The sequence below is a fragment of the Caretta caretta genome, chromosome 24, assembly GCF_965140235.1.
Source record: "Caretta caretta isolate rCarCar2 chromosome 24, rCarCar1.hap1, whole genome shotgun sequence".
NCBI classification, from domain to species: Eukaryota; Metazoa; Chordata; order Testudines; family Cheloniidae; genus Caretta; species Caretta caretta.
In genome coordinates, this window is record NC_134229.1 from 15,774,081 (window position 1) to 15,795,556 (window position 21,476).

The 21,476-nt window shown below is 52.6% G+C and overlaps 1 protein-coding gene across 1 annotated transcript; it reads right to left on the reverse strand.

Annotated features, from left to right (window-relative positions):
* Nucleotides 1-44: 44 nt before the first annotated feature.
* On the reverse strand, nt 45-21,147 carry LOC125626168 (synaptophysin-like protein 1). The gene is made up of 6 exons (XM_048828878.2): nt 21,093-21,147; nt 19,927-19,998; nt 12,799-12,917; nt 10,626-10,830; nt 6,658-6,846; nt 45-2,927 (listed from the first exon to the last, which is right to left on the reverse strand). Exons 1-6 carry the CDS (start codon nt 21,108-21,110, stop codon nt 2,802-2,804), a joined length of 729 nt encoding a protein of 242 aa, XP_048684835.1. The 5' UTR covers nt 21,111-21,147; the 3' UTR covers nt 45-2,801.
* Nucleotides 21,148-21,476: the final 329 nt, after the last annotated feature.

Consider the following 21,476-nt stretch of genomic DNA (forward strand, 5'->3'; position numbering starts at 1 on the left):
AGCTCTAGCCCCGGGCCTGAGGGCAGCAGCTCAAAAAACTCTGCTGAGATAATTGGTTTTTATTATCAAGTCGGTGGCATACAGGACATACATATTTCTTGAACAATTCATAAGAAAAAGGGTAAATAAAAAAAATGAAAAGCCAGGCCCAGCTTCCACCTGTCATGACCTTAAAGCCGAGCTTTGAACCTTGATCCCAGGCAAATACAAACCAGCGACAAAAGCAGGGTGAAAGAATCCCACGCGCATCTGCATCACAACCGAGCCCATCCCACAGCCTGGCCCCTTTGCCACAGGCAAAGTGAAACGTTGGATCACAGACATAAGGGCTGGTTGGTAGAGATTTTTCCCTCCTGCAAAAATTTTCAAACTTTCACTTCCCTCCCCTCTCTCCCAAAGCCAAGATTTCCAAATTCTTCACACAATGAAATACTGGGCGCAGAACTCATTTGAGCTTGCGCCAAACGATTCTGACCTTGGGCTTTTGTCCAGTCTCACACACGTATTGCAAAAGAATATGTTGCTTCAAAACGGCGAAGGGAAATTTTGTGACGTGACCAAACAGGTTTTGCTCTTTGCAAAACTGCCCTCGGTGTTTTGTTAATCTAAACGCTGTCCCCAAAATCACGACAATTTCGCCAAAAATAAATTCCATTTCAGGCAAATCACATTTTCCAACTGAAAACCATTTAGCGGAAAATTTTTCAACCGGCTCTTAATTCAGCTGGTCGTCCAGTCTGACCTCCTGCATAGCAGAGGCCAGAGAATGGCCCGCATGGATCTCTGCTGCCAGCCCAGATCTGGGGGTTGAGCTGGAGCCCCCTTAACTCTGCTCACAAATTTCTGCAACATCTGACGCCAAGCGAACGGGAAAGGACGGCTAGCAAAGTGAGATTCCCACAGGTCTAAACTGGCACTCACTGTGGAGTTATTTTAATCTACACTGCTTGAGGTTCTGCCAGGTTTAGCTTCCTTCCATAGTTTCATTGTCTACCAATCAGACTCAAACGCAATGAACTTCAGAGGTGGATTTCTCGTCTCCCGCTGAGAAAAAAGCGGAGAAGGCTTTTGCTCTGCAGGGCGTACATCTTGGAAGCAGCCACGTAGCACAAAACAGAACTAAACGCAAAGGAGATTTTACTTGCAGGCAGAGAGACGCGGGGCCCGTTCAAATGAGCCAGGTGTGATGGCCAAACTCCAGGGAAAACGTCTGCTAAAAGCCAGCACTGGCTGGGAAGCCTAGAAGCTGATAGCAGGAGGGGAAATATACAAGAGTGACTGAACCAAAAATAAAAATGCAGTACCACTCTCCAAACCTCTGTTCAGATTCATAGAGCGAGGGGGGGAATTTTTGAGATTAAGAAATTTTCCTCTCCTGATCTGGGATGAAAAACCCCAGCTCGTGACAATTTTGGCAAAAAGCCAGAAAAAATTTCAGCTGGGCTCAAAACATTTCATTTCCATGATTTTAAGGAGCGTTGTTTTGCGGTCAGCTCTTTTTAAGCCCACTCTTACTAAAATTTCAAACCAAAAATGTCGACTCAAAACCCCTAACCCTTTTCATGCTGACGCATGGACAATTGATAAACTTTCTGCCCTTGATACATTTTCCACCTCAGGAGATTCCTCCAAACCCAGACTGTGGCGTATCCAGCTCGTTTTGGACAAATCTCCCAACTCGAAAAAGTTTCCGTTTCGATGAGTCTGCATTTTTCAGTGGGGAAAAACGGTTTGCCAAAAATCACCTCCCGACCGGCTCTGCCCTGGGGGAGTGAACGCTGGGATTCCAAAACTCACTTTTGCAACGAAGAATCGGTTCGGGCCGATTACAGAGGAAGCCTGGGGCTAATGCAGGTTTTCAAATCAAGAGAAGTGGTGTGTGTCATGTACAAAGTGAGAGTAGTGTATTTCAAATGCAGTTTCCGCCCCCGGCCCCGCCACCATGAGCCCCTGATACAAATCCTCCCCCATCAGAGGGGCAGAAAAGACAAAAAGCACTTCTTGAAATGCAGGGCCAGCCACTCAGCTGAGAGAAATCAGCAGCAATCTGCGTGTGCATCTCAGTATCAACGTGCTCTAGATCTATCCCAATTAGCACAGATCTACCAATTACAGCTAGCCAACAGATCGCTCTCTCTGCGATCAGTCACTTGCTGCACCAGCCCTCTCTGCAATCAATAGCTTCGTGCCAATCTGCCACCGACAGCACTATTCGGTTCAGCAGAGCGCTGCTGGGTCACGCCAGCCGAGGGCTAGGACCCCAGACCAGGGGGTCTCAAACGGAGTCATGGCCCCGCAGGGGCTCATGAGGTTATTACATGGGGGATTGCGAGCTGTGAGCCTCCACCCCAAGGCCCGCTTCGCCTCCACCATTTACAATGGTGTTAAATATACAAAAAAGTATTTTGAATTTATAAAGGGGGGGGGTTGCACTCAGAGGTGAAAGGAGTCACCAATACAAAAGTTTGAGAACCACTGCGCTAGATGCTATGGATATTTTGCCGGGCCGCCATTCTCACGAAGAAGCTGCCCCTCTCCCTTGCCAACACCCAGGGTAATATTTCGGAAGAATAAAGCAAAAAACAAAACAAAACCAACCTACCACCATCACACCCTGCCAAAGCACCGCTGCCTTCAAAACTCAAAGGCACCTGCTCGCAATTGAAAGCCGAGCTGTATCTGCAATCCCCACCCGCCCCCAGGTGGTTGAAACGGTGACTACAATTAGACAGATGAGTCGTGCTGATGCCAAGTTGAGGCGGAGGGGTCGTGCGTGGCCTGGTGCGTCCCAGCGAGGCCATTTACATTCCTGCGTGAGCCGGAGCGCTGCCTGGGGCCGGAGCTTCTGGGGGATTGTGCAAGTTGGTTTCCTTATACACGAACCAAGCATTGCCTGCCCACAGAATGAGGTTCAGGAAGCCGAAAACCTAAGGGGTCCAAAGGAGGAGGGGGTTAGCTGCAGTATCTAGCTTCCAGGGTAGGCTTCCGGTTTGGCTGGGAGACACCCTCTCCAGCTCTACATGGACCATTTGTGCCCAGCTGCAGAGCCCCAGGCCGGAGAACCTTCTCCAGGAATTCCTGCCTGCAGCCCAGATCTGATGGTCGAGCTAGAGCGCCTTAACTCCACCCTCTTGCATTCGTGCCCTTTACTCGGCCCCCTTTGTAGATTTCAAACCCAGATCTGATGGTCGAGCTATGGGTCAATTCCTCTGCATGACTAAAATTCACTTCTTTCCAGTCTGGATCTGTCTGGCTTCATTCCCCAGCTGTCGGCTCTCACTCTGCCTTGGTTGGCTGGATTAAAGAGCCCTCTGCTCCCCAAAAGCTCCTCCTCACGGAGGTGCTGACAGACCGGGATTAAATCCCCTCTGAACATTCTCAGGGTGAAACTAATTTAACAAGTGTTTATTAGAGCATTTATTAGGTGTACTATGGTAGCAATGGGACCCTCAGGCATGGATAAAACCCCTTGCGCCAGGTGTTGTACAAACAAAACAAGTCTCTGCCCCAGACGCTGCCAGTCTAGGGGCTTGGTTTCATAGGGACACTCAGGAAAATTAATCTGAATTAACTGCGGGCTTGTCCACACACAGAGTTACTCCAGAATAGCAGTTCCTGAAGAGATTTTTTTTTCAGTTCACCGGTGATTCAAAAAGGAGAAAAAACTAACAACATTTTTCAAAATTGCTGGCGAAACGAAAAGTCGAACATAAGGGTGTTGGTCAAACCCACTTTGCTTGACCCTTTAGAAACTTTTTTTATTGGGGGTTCTTTAAATAAAACAAACGGATGTTTGGAAACCGAATCTGCCTTTTCTGCCAAAAGAAGTTTCATCTGGAAAATTTCACCCGTTGCTACTCCTGAATAGTTTCCCCAGTGAATAAAGCCAAATCAGGACAAGCCATTCATACTCCAGAATAACAGCATCCACACATGGAGTTAAATCAGGAATAATTAGGGCTTTAAATTCAGTCAGCCTTAATCCAAATTAAATTTCAAGTGTAGACAAGTCCTCACTGGAGTGAATTTAAAGTGGATTAGTTAAACCACATCGTGGCTGCTCTCATTCTGAATTAAAGTGGCCTTAATTGAGTTGAGTTTAAGCTACACTGAATGAAGGTGACTTTAATTAAGAATGAGAATATCCATATTTTAACTAGTTCCAAGTTTCCATCAAATCCACAATCTGGTCTTAGACCCACTCTCCTAGATTCATAGATTCTAAGGCCAGAACAAATCCCTGTGATCAGCTAGTCTGGCCTCTAACAGAGGCCAGAGAACTTCCCTGAATTAATTTCCGCTTGAACGAGAGCAGATCAGTTAGGAAACCATCCAGCCTTCATTTTAAAAGTGCCAGTGAGGGAGAATCCACCACACTCCCTGGTAAATTGGTCCAAGGGTGAATTACTATGACTGTTAAAAATGTACACCTTATTTCCAGTCTGTGTCTAGCTTCAACTTCCAGCCATTGGCCCTAGTTAGACCTTCCTCTGGTAGACTGAAGAGCCCACGATCAAGTATTTGTTCCCATGTAGGGACTTACAGACGGGGATCAAGTCACCACTGAAACCTTCTCTTTCTTAGAAGAAATAGATTAAGCTCCGTGAGTCTATCACTATAAGGGAGGTTTTCCAATCCTTTAATCATTCTTTTGGCTCTTCCCTGACCCCTCTGCAATTGATCAAGATCCTTCTTAACTGATGGACACCAGATCCAGACACAGGATTCCAGAAACTGTCGCATCAGTGCCAAACCCAGAGGTACAATAACCTCTCTCCTCCAGCTCTGAACCCTCTCCAACCAACGAACGCCCTACGGGAATCAATCCATTTCAAACTAGAGCTGTCAATTAAACTGCACTTAACTTCAGCCATTACCTCAAAGCAAATTTACTCAATTAGAAAAATTAATTGTGATTAATCGTCGTTTTAATCGCACTGTAAACAGTAAGAACAACAATTGAAATTTATTATGAATATTTTTGGATGTTTTTCTACATTTTCAAATACACTGATTTCAATTACAACACAGAATACAAAGTGTACGCTGCTCACTTTATATTATTGTTGATTACAAATATTTGCACTGTACAAAAAATAAAAATAGTATTTTTCAATTCACCTCATACAAGTACTGTAGTGTTATCTCTTTACAGTAAAAGTGCAACTTACAAATGTAGATTTTTTTTGCTTCATAACTGCACTCAAAAACAAAACTAAGTAAAACTTTAGAGCCTACATGTCCACTCAGTCCTACTTCTTGTTCAGCTAATTGCTAAGACAAACAAGTTTGTTTATGTTTATGGGAGATAATGCTGCCCACTTCTAATTTACAATGTCATCTGAAAGCGAGAAGAGGTGATCGCGTGGCACTTTTGTAGCCGGCGTTGCAAGGTATTTATGTGCCAGATATGCTAAACACTCATATGCCCCTTCATGCTTCCGCCACCATTCCAGAGGACATGCTTCCATGCTGATGATGCTTGTTAAAAAAAAAATGCGTTAATTAAATTTGTGATTGAACTCCTTGGGGGAAAATTGTATGTCTCCTGTTCTGTGGTTTAAACTGCTTTCTGCCATATATTTCATACTATAGCAGTCTCAGATGACGACCCAGCATATGTTGTTCGATTTAAAAACACTTTTATTGCAGATCTGAGAAAACGCAAAGAAGGTACCAATGTGGGATTTCTAAAGATAGCTACAGCACTCGACCCAAGGTTTAAGAATCTGAAGTGCCTTCCACAATCTGAGAGGGAGGAGGTGCAGAACATGCTAACAGAAGTCTTAAAAGAGCAACGCACTGATGTGGAAACTACAGAACCTGAATCACCAAAAAAGAAAATCAACCTTCTGCTGGTGGCATTTGACTCAGACAATGAAAATGAACATGCGTCGGTCCGCATGGCTTTGGATCATTATCGAGCAGAACCCGTCATCAGGATGGACGCATGTCCCCTGGAACAATGGTCGAAGCATGAAGGGGCATATGAACCTTTAGCGCATCTGGCACGTAAATATCTTGCAACGCCAGCTACAACAGTGCCATGCGATCGCCTGTTTTCACTTTCAGGTGACACTGTAAATAAGAAGCAGGCAGCATTATCTCCCGTAAATTTAAACAAACTTGTCTGTCTTTGCTATTGTCTGAACAAGACATAGGACTGAGTGGACTTGTAGGCACTAAAGGTTTACACTGTTTTATTTTTGAGTGCAGTTATATGAAAAATAAAAATCTATGTTTGTAAGTTGCATTTTCACGATAAAAAGATTGTATGAGGTGAACTGAAAAATACAATTTCTTTTGTTTATCTTTTTTACAGTGCAAATATTTGTAATAAAAAATACAGTGAGCACTGTACACTTTGTATTCTTGTTGTAACTGAAATCAATATATTTGAAAACGTAGAAAACATCCAAAACTATTTAAATAAATGGTATTTTATTATTTTAACAATGCGATTAAAACTGCAATTAATTTTTTAAATTTTTTGAAGGCCCTAATTTAAACTCTTAATTCAGATTCACCTCCCTGCGTGTCCCCATGTAGACAAGATCTCTGAACATGGGATTGGAGCCAAGCACACGCCGAGTTTCGAGGGAGGCCTGCCCCGCGTCTCAGTGGCACAGGGGAGGGGAGGGTGCTGGCCATACGTACCACGGACACGTTGAGGGAGCCCATGCTGCTCACTTCACCGAACAGGCAGGAATTTTGGGGCAAAAGGCAGAAGGCTATTTCCGACAACATCCCAGGCCCGGTGGATACTTTGATGTCAGTCAGTGCTTTGGCCCAAGCCGAAGTGCTGATCAGCCAGAGAAGCGCGACCAACATGGTGATCACAAAGTCCTGCACGAGGGGGAGATGGGGGGGGGTGGGCGGGTTACTAGCCCAAGACCACCAGGAGAGAAATACACAATGGAGGGGACGGATTCCCAGACACGTACAATGGACACGCTGAGGCCAACCGTCCAGTGGAGCTACAGCCCATTGACCCCAGCTGGGATCTGGCCGCATTGACCCCAATGGAGCTACGGCCCACTGACCCCAGCTGTGGGTCTAGCCACACTGGCTTTAACGACTGGAGCGTTTTTACACCAGGTGACGCCCTCACACAGCCCCACTGAACTCACATAAGTGTTGATTCCACCTTGGGGCCGCTCAGCTGAGATGTGGGCACTGGGCAGCCCGGTTGGGGCGGGGGGGCTGCACGTCGCCCTGCCCGATGAGGGCCCCCAGTCTCCATCGGGTGTGTGTCGGGGGGAACCTGTGGAACGCCTGGCGCATGCCTCCCAAGTGCTTTCAAGAGACACTCTGGATTGCAGGTGCCCAACTGGAGATGCCATCCAGAGAGTCTGGTTTGGACGGGCGCCTGGCATTTTCTGAAATCCCGTCTCCTTTTACCACGTCATGAGTCGGGCACCCAATACAATCCAGCCAGCTCTTTGGACAGCGCAGGGTGGACTCCACGGCATTCCCACAAACAGCCCAGCAGAGACGCCGGACCCTCCTCTGTTACACGGGAGGTGGACCCCTGAGCTACAGGGATGCACCCCGGGTCTGGACTCTGGCTTTAGACTTGGATTTCCAAAGGATCGCACAAGGCGCTGAATTCCCACAGCAATCAAGCCACTAAACAACGCTCCAGGCCTGGCCAAAAATGCCACTCACTGCGAACGCTTCATCCACTCACAGAAGTTAAGGGATTAATTTCATCACTTCTCTTCGCAGCAGTACTATTCTTCAGGTGTTTGTGACGGGGCGGCTGCCCCTCACTGGCTGTCAAAGGGTTAATAGCAGCCCTTGGAGCGGCTGCGCAGAACCCAGCCAATCAGAGGAAGGCTTAGAAGCAGCCAATCAGGGCCAGGCTGGGCCCTATAAGAAGGGCTGCAGGGCAGAAGGGAGTCAGTCTCTCCCTGGTGCTTGAGGGAGAAGGACTGGCTGCCTATAGAGAGAAGTACCTGGGACAGAGCAGTGCTGGGCAGGGTCAGGGGAACAAGCAAAGCTCCAGTCTGGCTGGCTCCCAGACTGTAGCCTTGACACAGGGGCCGAGTAGGTGCTGGGGCTACGGGGAGGTGGCCCAGGGAAAGCAGGTAGCGACAGAGGGGAAGGAGAGGCAGTGAGAAGCTGCCAGCTATAGGGTCCCTGGGTCGGGGCCCAGAGTAGAAGGCAGGCCTGGCCCCCCCACACGCACATTTTGCCCCACTGACCACCAAGGGAAGTGGCCAGCCAAAGGACTGCAGTTTGCCCCAAGCAAGGGGCTGGACGAGGGGCTGCAGTTGGCCACTGCGGGGAGAGGCTGGGCGAAGGACTGCCAGTTCCCCCGGAAGGGGGGAGACAACAGAGTTGGGGCACAGCCGGAGGGAGATACACAGCAAGAGAGAGTCTCTGCCCCAAAGAACTTACAACATAAGCAGACAATGGAATGATCACTATCCCCACGTTACAGATGGGGAAACTGAGGCATGGACTCACCCAAGCCCTGCCCAAAGCTGAGTCTTGAACCCAGGTCTCCTGCCTTCCAGCTGGATCTCTCTAACTGCTAGCTCACCCCTCCTCGCTAAGGGAAGCTATTCCTGGCAAACCCTGATTTCGCTGCAACTTTAGCTGCATTAGAGAAAGCTGGGGGGGGCAGTGCCCCATAGATCTTGCCGCCCTCACTGGCCCCATTCTGGGAACACATCCCCAGAGCTCTGATGCAATTTGGATTTTCCCTCCGCCCTCTTCCCCCCACAACTCCCTCACCCCAAACTTGGAAGCTGGGGTTTGCCAATTACTCCTGAATAATGTATCCAACAAGCAGGTTAGCGCCACTGTGGGACCGGCAGGAGACACTCGGGCACTTACCGCATTTCCCAGCCCTCCGGGGAGCCGGCGCAGCAGGGAGAGAAGAGAAAAGGGGCAACTGTTTATCAAGTTACAATAATCCTCTCCCGTTCGCGACCCCTCTGCCTTCCAGAGCTGGGGGCTTTGGTTCGCATGCCAGCACAGCGCCAGGGCATTGCGCCAAAGATCAGGTCTCATGGCCTCTGAATTAGAGCCAGGATCCAGCCAGCGGGTGAGCCGGGGATTACGCAGATCACCGTAAGAACAGCTGGGGGGAGCCTTCACTGGTGTGAATCAGCACAGATCCACTGGACTAAATGGAGCGACAGCCGATTGACCCCAGCTGGGATCTGGCCCCATTGACAGAAGCTTGGTGTTTTGGGAAAACAAAAATTGCTGAAAAATGTCATCAGAAAACAAAACCCTTCGAGCAGAACGTTTTAAAAGGCCAGGGCAAAAGGGAACAACCACAGGCAAATTTTGCTCCAACGAAGCAAAACACATTCCTGCATTGTAACTCGACCTCAGAAAGCCGAGATGTGTATTGCACAAAACCCTTTTCATAGCAACTAGGCCATTTTGTTTCCTCTTTTTAAGGGGAAAATGCTTTTAAAAGGGGAAACGGGAGGTTTTCCCCACTAAAAAAAAAAAAAAAAATACAAAAGATTTAGCTGAACAGCAAGAAAATTTTGATCAAAGATTTTCCCATGAAAATTTCCACACTGGCCAAAAAAAAAAGTTTGTTAATCTTTTTGTGGTCCCAAAAAACCTGGCCATGCCAAGAGTCTGAGCAGGACTCGGTCTGTGGAGTGCTTGGAGATCTAGGTTAGGAGATCTACACTCCTGGCTTAAGAGTAGAGCTCACTGAAAATTCTGCGTCACAGCTGCTTTTTGACAGAAAATTGTTTGTTTCAACAACAAAGAAAATTACTTGTGACACACGTCTGCTTCCCACGGAGAATTTCAACTTTTCTGTGAAAATTGTTTGTCCGAAAACCGAACTGTTTCGATTCAAAATGATAGAGTGGTGCATCATGGCAGCTGTAGTTCTGAATACCTTGTGCTCCAACTCTTCTCTATGGGCTGGGCTTTCTGGTTGGACCACATTTCCCATGATGCACCACTTCCTCGCCTCTTGCTGACCCACTGTGTTGCATGATGGGAGTTGTAGTTCAGATGCCTCATGTTCCTCTTCTCCTCTCTTGCCTGGACTACATCTCCTATGATGCACCACTCTTCCCCCTTTGGGTGGGTTGTGACCTAGGAATCTCTGGACATGGTGCAACATGGGAGTTGTAGGTTAGCCAGAGAGCCTGGACCACAGAGAAGAATGAGAGCACGGGGCACCCAGGACTACAACTCTCATGAGGCATCGCAGCCACGGACACCCATGACACAACCCCCCTCCTGACCACAGGAGGAAGTGGTGCATCCTGGCCTATAGAGAACTTAGCATGAAGCGCCCAGGACTACAACCCCCATAATGCACCACAGCGACTCTGCAAGAGCGGTGGAAGTGGTGCATCTTGGGAGATGTTGTCCAGCCAAAGAGCCCAGCCAATAGGGGAGAATGGAACCCCGGGGCACTCAGGACTACAGCTCCCATGAGGCCCCACAATGTCATTCTGAATTCAAATATTCCAGGTTTTGGTCAAAATATTTCAGTGAAATGTCAAAATTTTCCCACCATGAAAATGAATAAAGATTTTAATTTTTGTCTCAATTCTCCAAGGGAAATTCCCCCTCTGCCCCCAATTTTCCTCCCAGCCCCCATTAAGAGCAAAGCATTACACGTCACTTACGATCATGGGCAGCTTGCCAGCGCCACGGTAAAGGTGCAGATACCCCACGTACAGCACCAGCGCCGCCATGCAGTAGAGGAAGACAAAGACAGCGAAGGTGACAAAGAACTGGGCCGAGGAGGAGAAGTCGCCCACGAGGTGGGTCTGGATCCATGTGTTGTTACATAGTTTGGAATCCAGGTCTTTGAACAACACATTGTTCAGCCTGCCAGGGGAGACAGAGAAGCTTGAAGCGTTTCACTTTGACGCCAGCGAGACGAAGTGCTGGACCTCTGGGGCGAAAGATCCATATCTACCCACCCGCTCTGCCCTCCTGCATAGCCCAGGCCGGAGAAACTCCTCCAGGGATCCCTGCCTCTAGTCCAGATCTGGGAGTTGAGTGCCCTTAACTCCACCCCCTTGCATACATCCCCTTAATTCTGCCCTTTCATAGATTTCAAGTCCGTATCTGATAGTGGAGCTAGAGGGGAGCTTTTAAAGAAATGTCAGATCTTGATGGAAAGACTCCAAGGGATTTAGAAACTGCCCCATCCCTGGAGCAGTCGTTCCAAAGGTCAATTCTCTTCGTTAAGAATTTGCCTCATTATTTCCAGTCTGGCTTCATCCCCCAGCTGTCGGCTCTCAATCTGCCTTTGTTGGCTAGATTAAAGAGCCCTCTGCTCCCCCAAGTCTCCTCCCCAGGGAGGTACTGACAGACCAGGTACAAGTCCCCTCTGAATCTTCTCAGGGAGAAACTCACTAGATCAAGCTCCTTTAATGCAGAGGTGGGCAAACTATGGCCCGTGGGACCGTCCTGCCCGGCCCCTGAGCTCCTAGCCAGGGAGGCTCACCCCCAGCCCCTCCCCTGCTGTCCCCCCTTCCCCGCAGCTACGCGGGCAGCACTCTGGGCAGCAGGGCTGCACCCTCCTGCAGGGCAGCGCAGCTGCGTGTCTGGCTCCGGCCGGGTGGCGCGGCTCCAGACATGCTGCTCTGAGTGGCATGGTAAGGGGGCTGGGGGGTTGGATATAGGGCAGGGGGTCCCGGGGGCAGTCAGGGGACAGGGGGCGGTTGGATAGGGTGGAGGTTCAGGGGGGGCAGGGGACAGGGAACAGGTGGGGGGTTGGATAGAGGGTGGGGTCCCGGAGGGCCTGTCAGGGGGTGTGGGTGTGGATATGGGGTCAGGGCAGTCAGGGGACAGGGAGCAGGGTGGGTTGGATAGGGGGTTGGGTCCTGGGGGGTGGGGGGGCGGTCCCAGGAGGGGGCGGTCAGGGGACAGGAGCAGGGGGGGTTGGATGGGTCGGGGGTTCTGAGGGGGGAAGTGGGAGGGGTCAGATAGGGGGCAGGGGCCAGGCTGTTTTGGGGACACAGCCTTTGCTACCTGGCCTTCCATACAGTTTTGCACCCCGTTGTGGCCCTCAGGCCAAAAAGTTTGCCCCCCCCCCCCCGCTTTAATGTCTTGCTCTCAGGCAAGTTTTCCAGCCCTCAGCTTGTTCCTGTCCCTTTTCTCTGACCCCTCCCTCATTTCCTGTTTGACAGGCGGCCCCCAGTACTGGGCACAGTCTCAAGTCATTGTCTCCCCAATGCCGTACTGAGACTTCACCCCCCACCAACTGACACAACCCTTTAGATCCAACCGGACACTACACATCTCATGATCGTTGGGGCTTTTCCCTTCCTTCCATCTCAAGCTCCCGGAGTCACAGCATTCCTGGGAGAAGCTCTATTAAAATGACTTTTCTCATCTTCAGACTTGGGGCCAGGGGGATGGGAAATGAGGCCCCTAGAAGCTAAAAAAAAAAACCCTGACGCTAGTTGCTTGTTTAAAAACAACTCGTGAAGTTTAAGCCAGTCCCAGGGTGTTTCGTTCCTAGGGGCTGGGAGAACACATAGGAGAGAAGGAGGAAACAAGGTCACGTGGGAATGATTCACTGATTCGAAGGCCAGACCGGCCCACTGTGATCATCCAGCCTGCCCTCCTGTGTCACACTCACCCGGGAACGTCCCTGAATTAATTCCTGTGAACACCGTCCTCCTGGAACTGCGGGCCCCAGGACCGGACGTGGGATTCCAGCAGCGGTTGCAGGTAAAAACAACCTCTCTGCTCCGCGTCTCGGGATTGCGTTAGCCCCGCTGGCCACCGCATCCCGTCACGAGCACAGAGTCAACATGACTGTCCGCCCGGGGCTACACTCACCGGAACGGATAGCCAAAAGCCGCCTCAAGGGTCTCATTTTTAACGTCCCAACAGCTGACTTTAATGGAGGTATGGCCACTGTACCCTCCACAGGTGGCAAAAGCAAAGATAGAAAAAATCTAGAGATACGGAGAGACACAGCATTAGAGTCATAGATTTCAAGGCCAGAATCCGTGCCCATCCAACCTGCCCTCCTGCAGAGCCCAGGCCGGAGAACCGCCCCCAGGGATTCCGGCGTCCGGCCCCTATCTGGTGGTTGAGCTGGCTCCCATCTTTTTGATGCACCAACTCCTTTTCAAGCTCGGCAGACGCACTCCAGCCAGCGTCAGAAGGATCCGGTTAAGGAAAGCCAGCAGTGCACACGGTTCGTATCAGCTGATCCCACTCTCTCCGCTGGCATTCGCCCACCAGAACAGCAGCTGGGTTGGCACACGCCACTCACTCTCGCCACAATTCTGATCGTCACAAGGTCAATTTTCTGCGGCCACCTGGCTCATTAAAAACGGTTCTAATGAAAATGGAAAGCAGAAGAGGCCAGGTCATGAGCTAGGGTAAACTGACTCCAGCGGAGAGCTGGCCCCATTGAGTCTCTGGGCCAAGGACCACACCACTTTCTGTTGGCACAACTAATTGGAGACGGAACACCTCTCTCAGCAGCCCTCCCAGCTTCTGCAAACCTTGCCAGAGTCTGGGAATAATCCCTCACCTTCATGTGTTCTTCATGCACAGATCTCAAAGGGCTGTGGCAAGGAACGCGCGCAACGTTATCACGAATGGGGAAACTGAGGCACAGAATGTCACCGTGACTTGCAGGTGACTCAACAGACCACAGCTGGGACAGCACGCTTCCTCTTTAACAGCTGCTAATGTCCTGAGCTATTGCTCATTCCCTGTGCCCATTCACAAGCTAAACATCAACAAGCGTATGAAGTTACACACAGCTCGAGTTCCATTTCGGTCTCTCGTTTCCCAAGGGACTTAACGCTGATTGGAATATTTTCATCAAAATATTTTTCCTTCCCATGAAAAATGACATTTCTACTATGAAAGAAATTTTAATGATTCACAGATTCCAAAAGCACAGAAGGGCCCATTGTGATCATCTTGTCTGACCTGTGTAACACAGGTCAGAGAGCTGCTTCATGATCATTCCTAGAACAGAGCTATTAGAAAAAACTCCAATCTTGATTTTGAAATGGTCAGCGCTGGGCACTCCACCACGACCCCTGGCGACGCGTTCCAATAAGTAATTGCTCTCACTGCTATGGAAAATGGAACGTTACTTTGACTGCTGATCAGAAAATCACTGGTAACCTCCCCCCTAAAAATGTGTCACAGAAATGGTCAGTTGTAGGCTACAAAAAAAAAAATTTCCAGTAAAAACATTAGGGTTTGGTTTAAAAGTTGAGTTCAAATTTTCTAAAATCAAAACTCCGAATTGAGATCCATTCTCTGTAAACATCGTTAGTTAAAAAATCCCACAGTTTACGTTAAAATTTGCAGTTTGGGGCGAAGGCTTCAGTTTGCACTAAAAATTCTCTGGGTTTGTTTTTAAAAATTGAGTTTTACTTTTCAAAACCACGTTTTTGGCCAAAAACCGCTATCAGGAAACCGTTTTCCCCTCAAACTGTTTTTGCTTTAGCTGAAAATTTGCACTCTGAGGTTCAACTTTCCATTATTCCAGTTAACAAAAGGTTTGTGGATTGGGGAAAATCAGATTTGTTTGTTAGTTAATTCCAGTTTGAGTTGAATTGGAGTCGGAGTCCTCGAAAAACCGATCTCAGGAACATTGTCAATAACACCATTTTTCGAAAACTAAAACCCTCCGTGTTTATTTAGTTGGATTTTTAACAAAATTTGGACATTTTACCACAAGCCATGCTCCACAACAGAACCATGTGGGGCTGAAAAAACAGCCACATTCTCCCGTGAAATTTTGAAGATTAAAGAAAACCTAGGAAAAATTTGCAAGCTTTCAACAAGAAAACCTTTTTTGACCTTTCCACCCCCGCCCTGTACCGCTGGCAGACACCCCGTAGTGGCAGAGTAACACAATACAATTGAACAAATCGTGAGCAGGGACAAAAAGCCAGGGGATCTGGCTCCAAGCCTTGAAGGTCATGGCCAGGTTTAGCCATGAGACGAGTGGCAGATTCCAAATCCGGGATGCGTGAGCACAGGGGAGTTTCGGACATTGTCCCGCTCAGTGTGATTCCTCCTTAAGAAACCTTGCAAAGCTGGAGCTGCTGGCAACATGTGTCAATGGTGCCCAGGGGGGTGGGGGGGGGGCTAAGCCAGCCAGGACCCCACTGACGCCGGGCCTGGCTGGGAGCCAGGGAAGCCGAGTGCAGCGAGTACAGAAAGACATGCCTGTTCTGTGGAATTCACTGCAAGGCTCAGCAATCGGAGGCCCGGCTGGAGGCTTTAAGCGAGAGTTATTACTTCAACACCAGCAGCTAGGTTGTCCCCCATTGTACTCAGTGCCACAGAGATCCTCACTAGGATGGGGGGGGGGCCCTTCCTGCTGGGGGCCACACAGACACACACCCCCTCGACTGAGATCAGGGATAATGTCACGCTGGGTGCCACACAGATTTCCTGCCCTCCAACCGAGATCGGGGACCCCATCATGCCAGACGCTGCACAGACCGTCCCCGACTGAGATCAGGCACCCCGTCATACCAGGTGCCACACATATTCCCCGCCCCCACCCCAACCAAGATCAGGGCCCCTGTCGTGCCAGGCGCTGCACAGCCCCCCGCCCATGACCGAGATCAGGGACCTCTTTGCACCCTCCGTTAGGAGGGATGGTCCAGTCTGGAAGGGAGAGAAGATGCCCTAGCACGGCAGGTGGGCATCACAGGGGGCTCAGAATGAGGTAAAGCACAAAGCTAGTGGATTCTCATCATGGTAGTGCTGGGGAGAGAGCCCAGCCAACCCACAATCTTTCCCCCCGACTCCTCTCAGAGAGACCAGCCCCGCCCCGAGCACCGTCGAGGAAGCAGCCACAAGAAGCCGGCTGCCTGAATTGGCGCCACAAACCCAGATCATGTCCCCATCGGGCCACTGGTCCTGCCTCACGCGGCAAAGAGCGGAAAGGCAATGCCGTGCCCACCCCGGCCGCAGGCTAACGGAGACGCGCTCACGGCCATGCCCTGCTCCAAGGATTGGGATGAGACGGCCAAATTTGCAAAAATCTTCCATTGGGAAAAAGAAGGGGATGAAAACAGTCAAAACAGCAGATTTTCCAATGAATAAAAATTGGGACAAAAACCCATCTAAGCTGCGGGACAAAAAGTTGGGACAAAACAGTAAAATTTGCAGATTTTCCGATGAATACAAATTGGGATGAAAACAGTAAAACCTGGGGGGGGAGGAGGATTTTTTGAGGATTGCAAACAGCCTGCATGCAAAAAAATGCCCTTTTCCGGACACCCACACCCCGAATTTTCCTTGGGGGGAGGGAGTTTTTTGACCAGATTCCGCCATGGGAAAAAATTGAATGTCTTTTCCTTCTGGATCACATTAGAGGCTATAAATACCCTGGTTGCAGTTTACATCCAGCAGAGTGGATCAGAGATAGAGCGGGGGGGGGGGGTGTGAAGATGGCGTAGACTTCCTGTGGGCACGATTTTGAACTGTGCCCAGAGATGCCAGCATGCTGTGCCCTCAGCAGCTAGCGCCAATTAGCCAGGTGAGGTATCAATCTAGGTACTAATCTGGCTTTTGTTTAATTGTCAAAATCCCCCTAGGAGAGGGACGGGGTCTCCCCTCCCTGTGTTTGTACAGTGCCTAGCACCACAACCACAGTACAGCTCATAATCCTACTTCACAGCTGGGGAAACTGAGGCACGGGACAGGTGAAACTATTTGCCCCAGGTCAGGGGGGGGGGGCAAGCCAGGATTTGACCCATGGTCTGTGCTCATCCCACTGCGCCGCTCTGCCAGGAGTGGCTGGGCCCAGGCAGAGGGAGCGGCCATGTGCCCAGTGATGGGAACGCAGGTAGGGGGGGTGCCGAAGCGGAAAGGGCACGGTGGTTTCTGGGCGTTGCTGGCTCCTGTTTCCAGCCGACTGGGCAGAGCCAGAGGTGCCGAGGCCACCGTGCGGGCTGAAGCTAGCTCCATGGGGCGTTGCCTTCTGCCAGCCCAGCTGCTGCTTTCCATATAGCAGCTTCACTCAGCTGGGTGGCACCGCGGCCCTGCCCTTCCTTGAACGGTGCCTCCAGGCACTAGGCAGGCATCGGGGTCCCCGTCCTGCCAGGGACTGCACAGACCCCCCCACACACACCAAGATTGGGGTCCCCATCACACCGTGCACTGCACAGACCCCCAGACTGAGATCAGGGCCCCTGTCAGGCCGGGCGATGCACAGATGGGGGGACGGGGGGGCTGCTTATCTTTTTCTATCAGCAAAATGACAACTCTGCCGTCTCCGGCGACGTTCTCGCAAACCTCCCGCTCCTGGGGGACTTTTCGTAAGTCTCCAGGCTCCCGGAGTCACGACACAATCCCAGCTTTCGCCTTGAAACTCAGGCTTCCAGCCTTGGGTTTTGGGGAGATAATCTGGAGAACGTGGCCACTCCAGGTCAGAAACAGGTGGCAAAGATTTAGCCTCCCCAACTACAAAACACAAGCTTTTTTGTTTGTTTTTAAATCTCGTGATTTTTTTACCCCAACCTTGGAATTTGGGGAGGGCTAAATTTGGATTGGACACGGCCGGCGCTGCTCAGCGAGCCCTGGCTTTTTTCCCCTTCCCAGGTCCTTTTAAAGGACGCCGCAAAGGGGTGACAGGCGCATGCCTTAGAGTCAACTTTTCAACACCATACAGGGGGGAAACGTTTTCCCAACACTGCAGAAGAAAGAAAGTGAAACTAATGCCAACTTTCCCTCTGGTGGCACGAGGGAGGAAAAGAATCCCGGAGAAATAGTGATGAAAACTACAGCAGAGGCTACAGTATAATCATCTAAAAGTCCTAGAGCTGGCAGACTTGGGAGTATAGATAAAACACCCAGAGTGGCTGGCATCAGATAATTCGAGACTGGGGTATAAAACTGCACTGTAGACATGCAGGCTCAGGCTAGAGACGGGCTCTGGGGGGACAAGTGTCTTTTTGTTCCAGGTCTGTACAGCACCTAGCGCAACGGGGATTTGATTTCAGCCTAGGGAACCTACCAGCTTGGTCTGGGTCCTGCTAACTTCTGTCTGGGTCCAAATCTAGCAGGTCGGGCCCAGGGCGCAATGTTGGAATTAGCTGATCATGGCAGCCCTGAGGCTGGCATGATCACAGCTAGTCTCCCATCGTCTGCCGTTCTCGCTCAGTCCCCAGCGCCAGGAGCCATCACGGGTCGCCAGGAGAACCCAGGCTTGAGAGGACGGGTTTCAATTCTTGCCCTCGCGGGATGGGGAAGAACAACTGGGGACTGGGGGCCCAGGAAAGGGCTCAGAGGCCAACAGGCAAATCAACTGGATTTGGTCACAATCGCGCAACCTCTCAAGGCGTTTTGGGGTTGTGTTTTGGGGTTTTTTTTAAACATTCAGGATTAGGCAAACTGTGGAGGAAAGACTGAATAACGGCCCTCTCCACACACTCTCAAAGCTGGGAATAGAACCCAGGAGTCCTGGCTCCCAGCCACCCCTGCTCCAACCATTAGACCCCACTCCTCTCCCAGAGGCAATGACAGACCCCTGGAGTCCTGGCTCCCAGCCCATTTCTGGGCGTCGAGCTAGAGCTCCTTATCCAGGCTGCCAGGCAAATGACAGCAGCGGTGGAAGGGCCCAGCTGCTACCTGCCACCAGCCCTGGCGCTGCCCTCCCCACCAAGCCCCCCCCATCCCTTCGGAGAGCTCTGTTTCATTAACATCCAATATTACCAAACCACTGGAAACCCACAAACAGATGCAACTTCCCCTACAGCGTCAGGGCCTCCTCTCTGTGGTCCCCTCCCACTGGTGAAAGTGCACCCGGATAGGGTGGCATGGCCCAGTAGACAAGGAGCTGGAGTGGGAGGCAGGATGCCTGGGTTCTCTGCCCAGCTCAGGGAAGAAAGTCCATCCCCCTCACATCAGGTCTGTGCATGGCTAGCACTTGTGTAAATGCCACATCAGTCCCAGTTGAACTACCTGGGGGTGCTCAGAGAGATCACCTACAGGTCAAAATATGGGCTAGTGGGTGGGGGCTGGGCAGGGCTGGGAGCCTGGGCTCTTAAGTTCTTTCCCCAACTCTGGGAGGAGAGTGGGGTCTAATAATTAGAGCGGGAGAGGGGGGCTGGGAGAGAACTCCTGGGTTCTATCCCTGCCTCTGCCACTCCCTTTTTCCTCACGGTGCCTCAGTTCCCTCTCCCTGTTATTTGTCTATTCACACTGGAAACTCTTTGGGGCAGGGACCATCTCTCGCTGTGTGTCTGGGCAGCGCCTGGCACGACGGGGCCCCAATCTCAGCTGGGGCAGGGCCTGTCTCTGGCTGTGTCTGGGGAGCGCCTGGCACGACGGGGCCCTGATCTCAGCTGGGGCAGGGCCTGCCTCTTGCTGTGTCTGGGCAGTGCCTGTCACACGGGGCCCTGATCTCAGCTGGGGCAGGGCCTGCCTCTCGCTGTGTGTCTGTGCGGCACCCGGATCTCATCTCATAGCAACACGCCCTGGGCTACGCAGGGGTTTATACCCCAAATCCAGGATGCACCAGAAATCCGCTCATTGCAAGAGGCTCATGTCACTGGCCACATGAGGAAACGCCCGCACGAGCTATTAGCCCTGGGGCCCGATTCCCACTGGTGTCGACGGGCCGGAGCCCCCTTGGAGTGAGAGGGCACCGGGGTACTGGGCAGGGGGCTGGGACCAGTCCAGATCAGCAGCATTTTCCCCCCCCCCACTTCTCCCCACCCCCTCCCTCACTGGATCCCCCACCCCAGCCTCCTGCCTTCCCCATTTCCTTCTCCCATCCTGCTTTGTACCCCACCCCTGTACCCCGACTGCTCCACCCAGCCCCCCCACACACCTGGCCCTCTGCCCCCCAGCTCCAACCCCCTTGCGAGGCCCCCACACCTCCAGCCCTTCCCCTAACCACTGTCCCCCCCAGCCCTCCCCACGCACCCTGCCCCTCCCAGCACCCAGCCCACTGCCCCCCACACTCACCCACTGCAGGACCTTGATGAACCCCAGTGGCTCCTTCACGGGGCCCAGGTTGAGCTGGAGGCCGGACATTTTCTGGGGAGAGGCCAGAGGAGGCGTCAGGAAAGAAGAGGCGGGGGCGGGGGCAGGGCGGAAGTTTGCAATGGGAGGGGCTGCAGTGGGAGGGGAGTTTGCAGTGGGGGGGGGCAGGCGGGAGTTCTCTGGGGGGAGGAGGGGAGTATGCAATGGGAGGGGTCGACGGGAGAATTTGCAATGGGAGGGGGTAGCGCGTTCCTGGGGGAGCGGGGGTTCCCTGGGGGAGGAGGGGAGTTTGCAATGGGAGGGGGGCAGGCGGGTTCCTGGGGGGGCGGGGGTTCCCTGGGGGAGGAGGGGAGTTTGCAATGGGAGGGGGGCAGGCGGGTTCCTGGGGGGGCGGGGGTTCCCTGGGGGGAGGAGGGGAGTTTGCAATGGGAGGGGGGCAGGCGGGTTCCTGGGGGGGCGGGGGTTCCCTGGGGGGAGGAGGGGAGTTTGCAATGGGAGGGGGGCAGGCGGGTTCCTGGGGGGGCGGGGGTTCCCTGGGGGAGGAGGGGAGTTTGCAATGGGAGGGGGGCAGGCGGGTTCCTGGGGGGGCGGGGGTTCCCTGGGGGGAGGAGGGGAGTTTGCAATGGGAGGGGGGCAGGCGGGTTCCTCGGGGGTCGGGGGTTCCCTGGGGGGAGGAGGAGAGTTTGCAATGCGAGGGGGGCAGGCGGGTTCCTCGGGGGGCGGGGGTTTCCGGGGGGGGGGAAGGGGAGTTTGCAATGGGAGGGGGGCAGGCGGGTTCCTGGGGGGGAGGGGAGTTTGCAATGGGAGGGGGGCAGGCGGGTTCCTCGGGGGGCGGGGGTTTCCTGGGGGGGGAGGGGAGTTTGCAATGGGAGGGGGGCAGGCGGGTTCCTCGGGGGTTCCCTGGGGGGAGGAGGGGAGTTTGCAATGCGAGGGGGGCAGGCGGGTTCCTCGGGGGTCGGGGGTTCCCTGGGGGGGGGGAGGGGAGTTTGCAATGGGAGGGGGGCAGGCGGGTTCCTGGGGGGGCGGGGGTTCCCTGGGGGGGAGGAGAGTTTGCAATGGGAGGGGGGCGGGGGTTCCCTGGGGGGAGGAGGCGGTTTGCGAGGGGGAGGGGCGGGGGCAGGGGAAAGGGGGGGGGCCGCAGCGCTTACCTGACTCACGCGCTCCATTCCCCGGATACGCGCGCGCGCTGACCTCACCAAACCCCACCCACCCCTCCACGTCAGGCCCCCACCGCCCCCGCCTCAGCTGATCTAATGAGCTCATTTGCATACCCCCTTGCAGGGCCCGAGCCTCCCCCACCCCCCCCGCTGCTGGGTGCGGCGCCCTGGGAGGGTCCCACTGCAGTGGGGCAGTTCCCCCCCCCCCCCGGGGACCTGTCCTCCCCCCCTCCTGGCTCCGGGGGGACCCGTCTCTGGCCCCCTCCCTTGGGCTCTATGCCAGCTGCTTTGCCCGCCCCGCCTGCCTGGCACCTCTCTGTCCATCGGGGCCCCGCCTGCCCCAGATCCCCCCCCACCACCAGGTGTCGATGGCCG

Excerpts from the sequence above, each read along its gene's own strand:
- LOC125626168 (XM_048828878.2), bottom strand. Across the intron at positions 10,831-12,798 it reads GCTTTTGGCTATCCGTTCCG|GCTGAACAATGTGTTGTTCA; the intron begins GTGAGTGTAGCC and ends CTCCCCTGGCAG. Across the intron at positions 2,928-6,657 it reads GCTCCCTCAACGTGTCCGTG|GTTTTCGGCTTCCTGAACCT; the intron begins GTACGTATGGCC and ends TGGACCCCTTAG.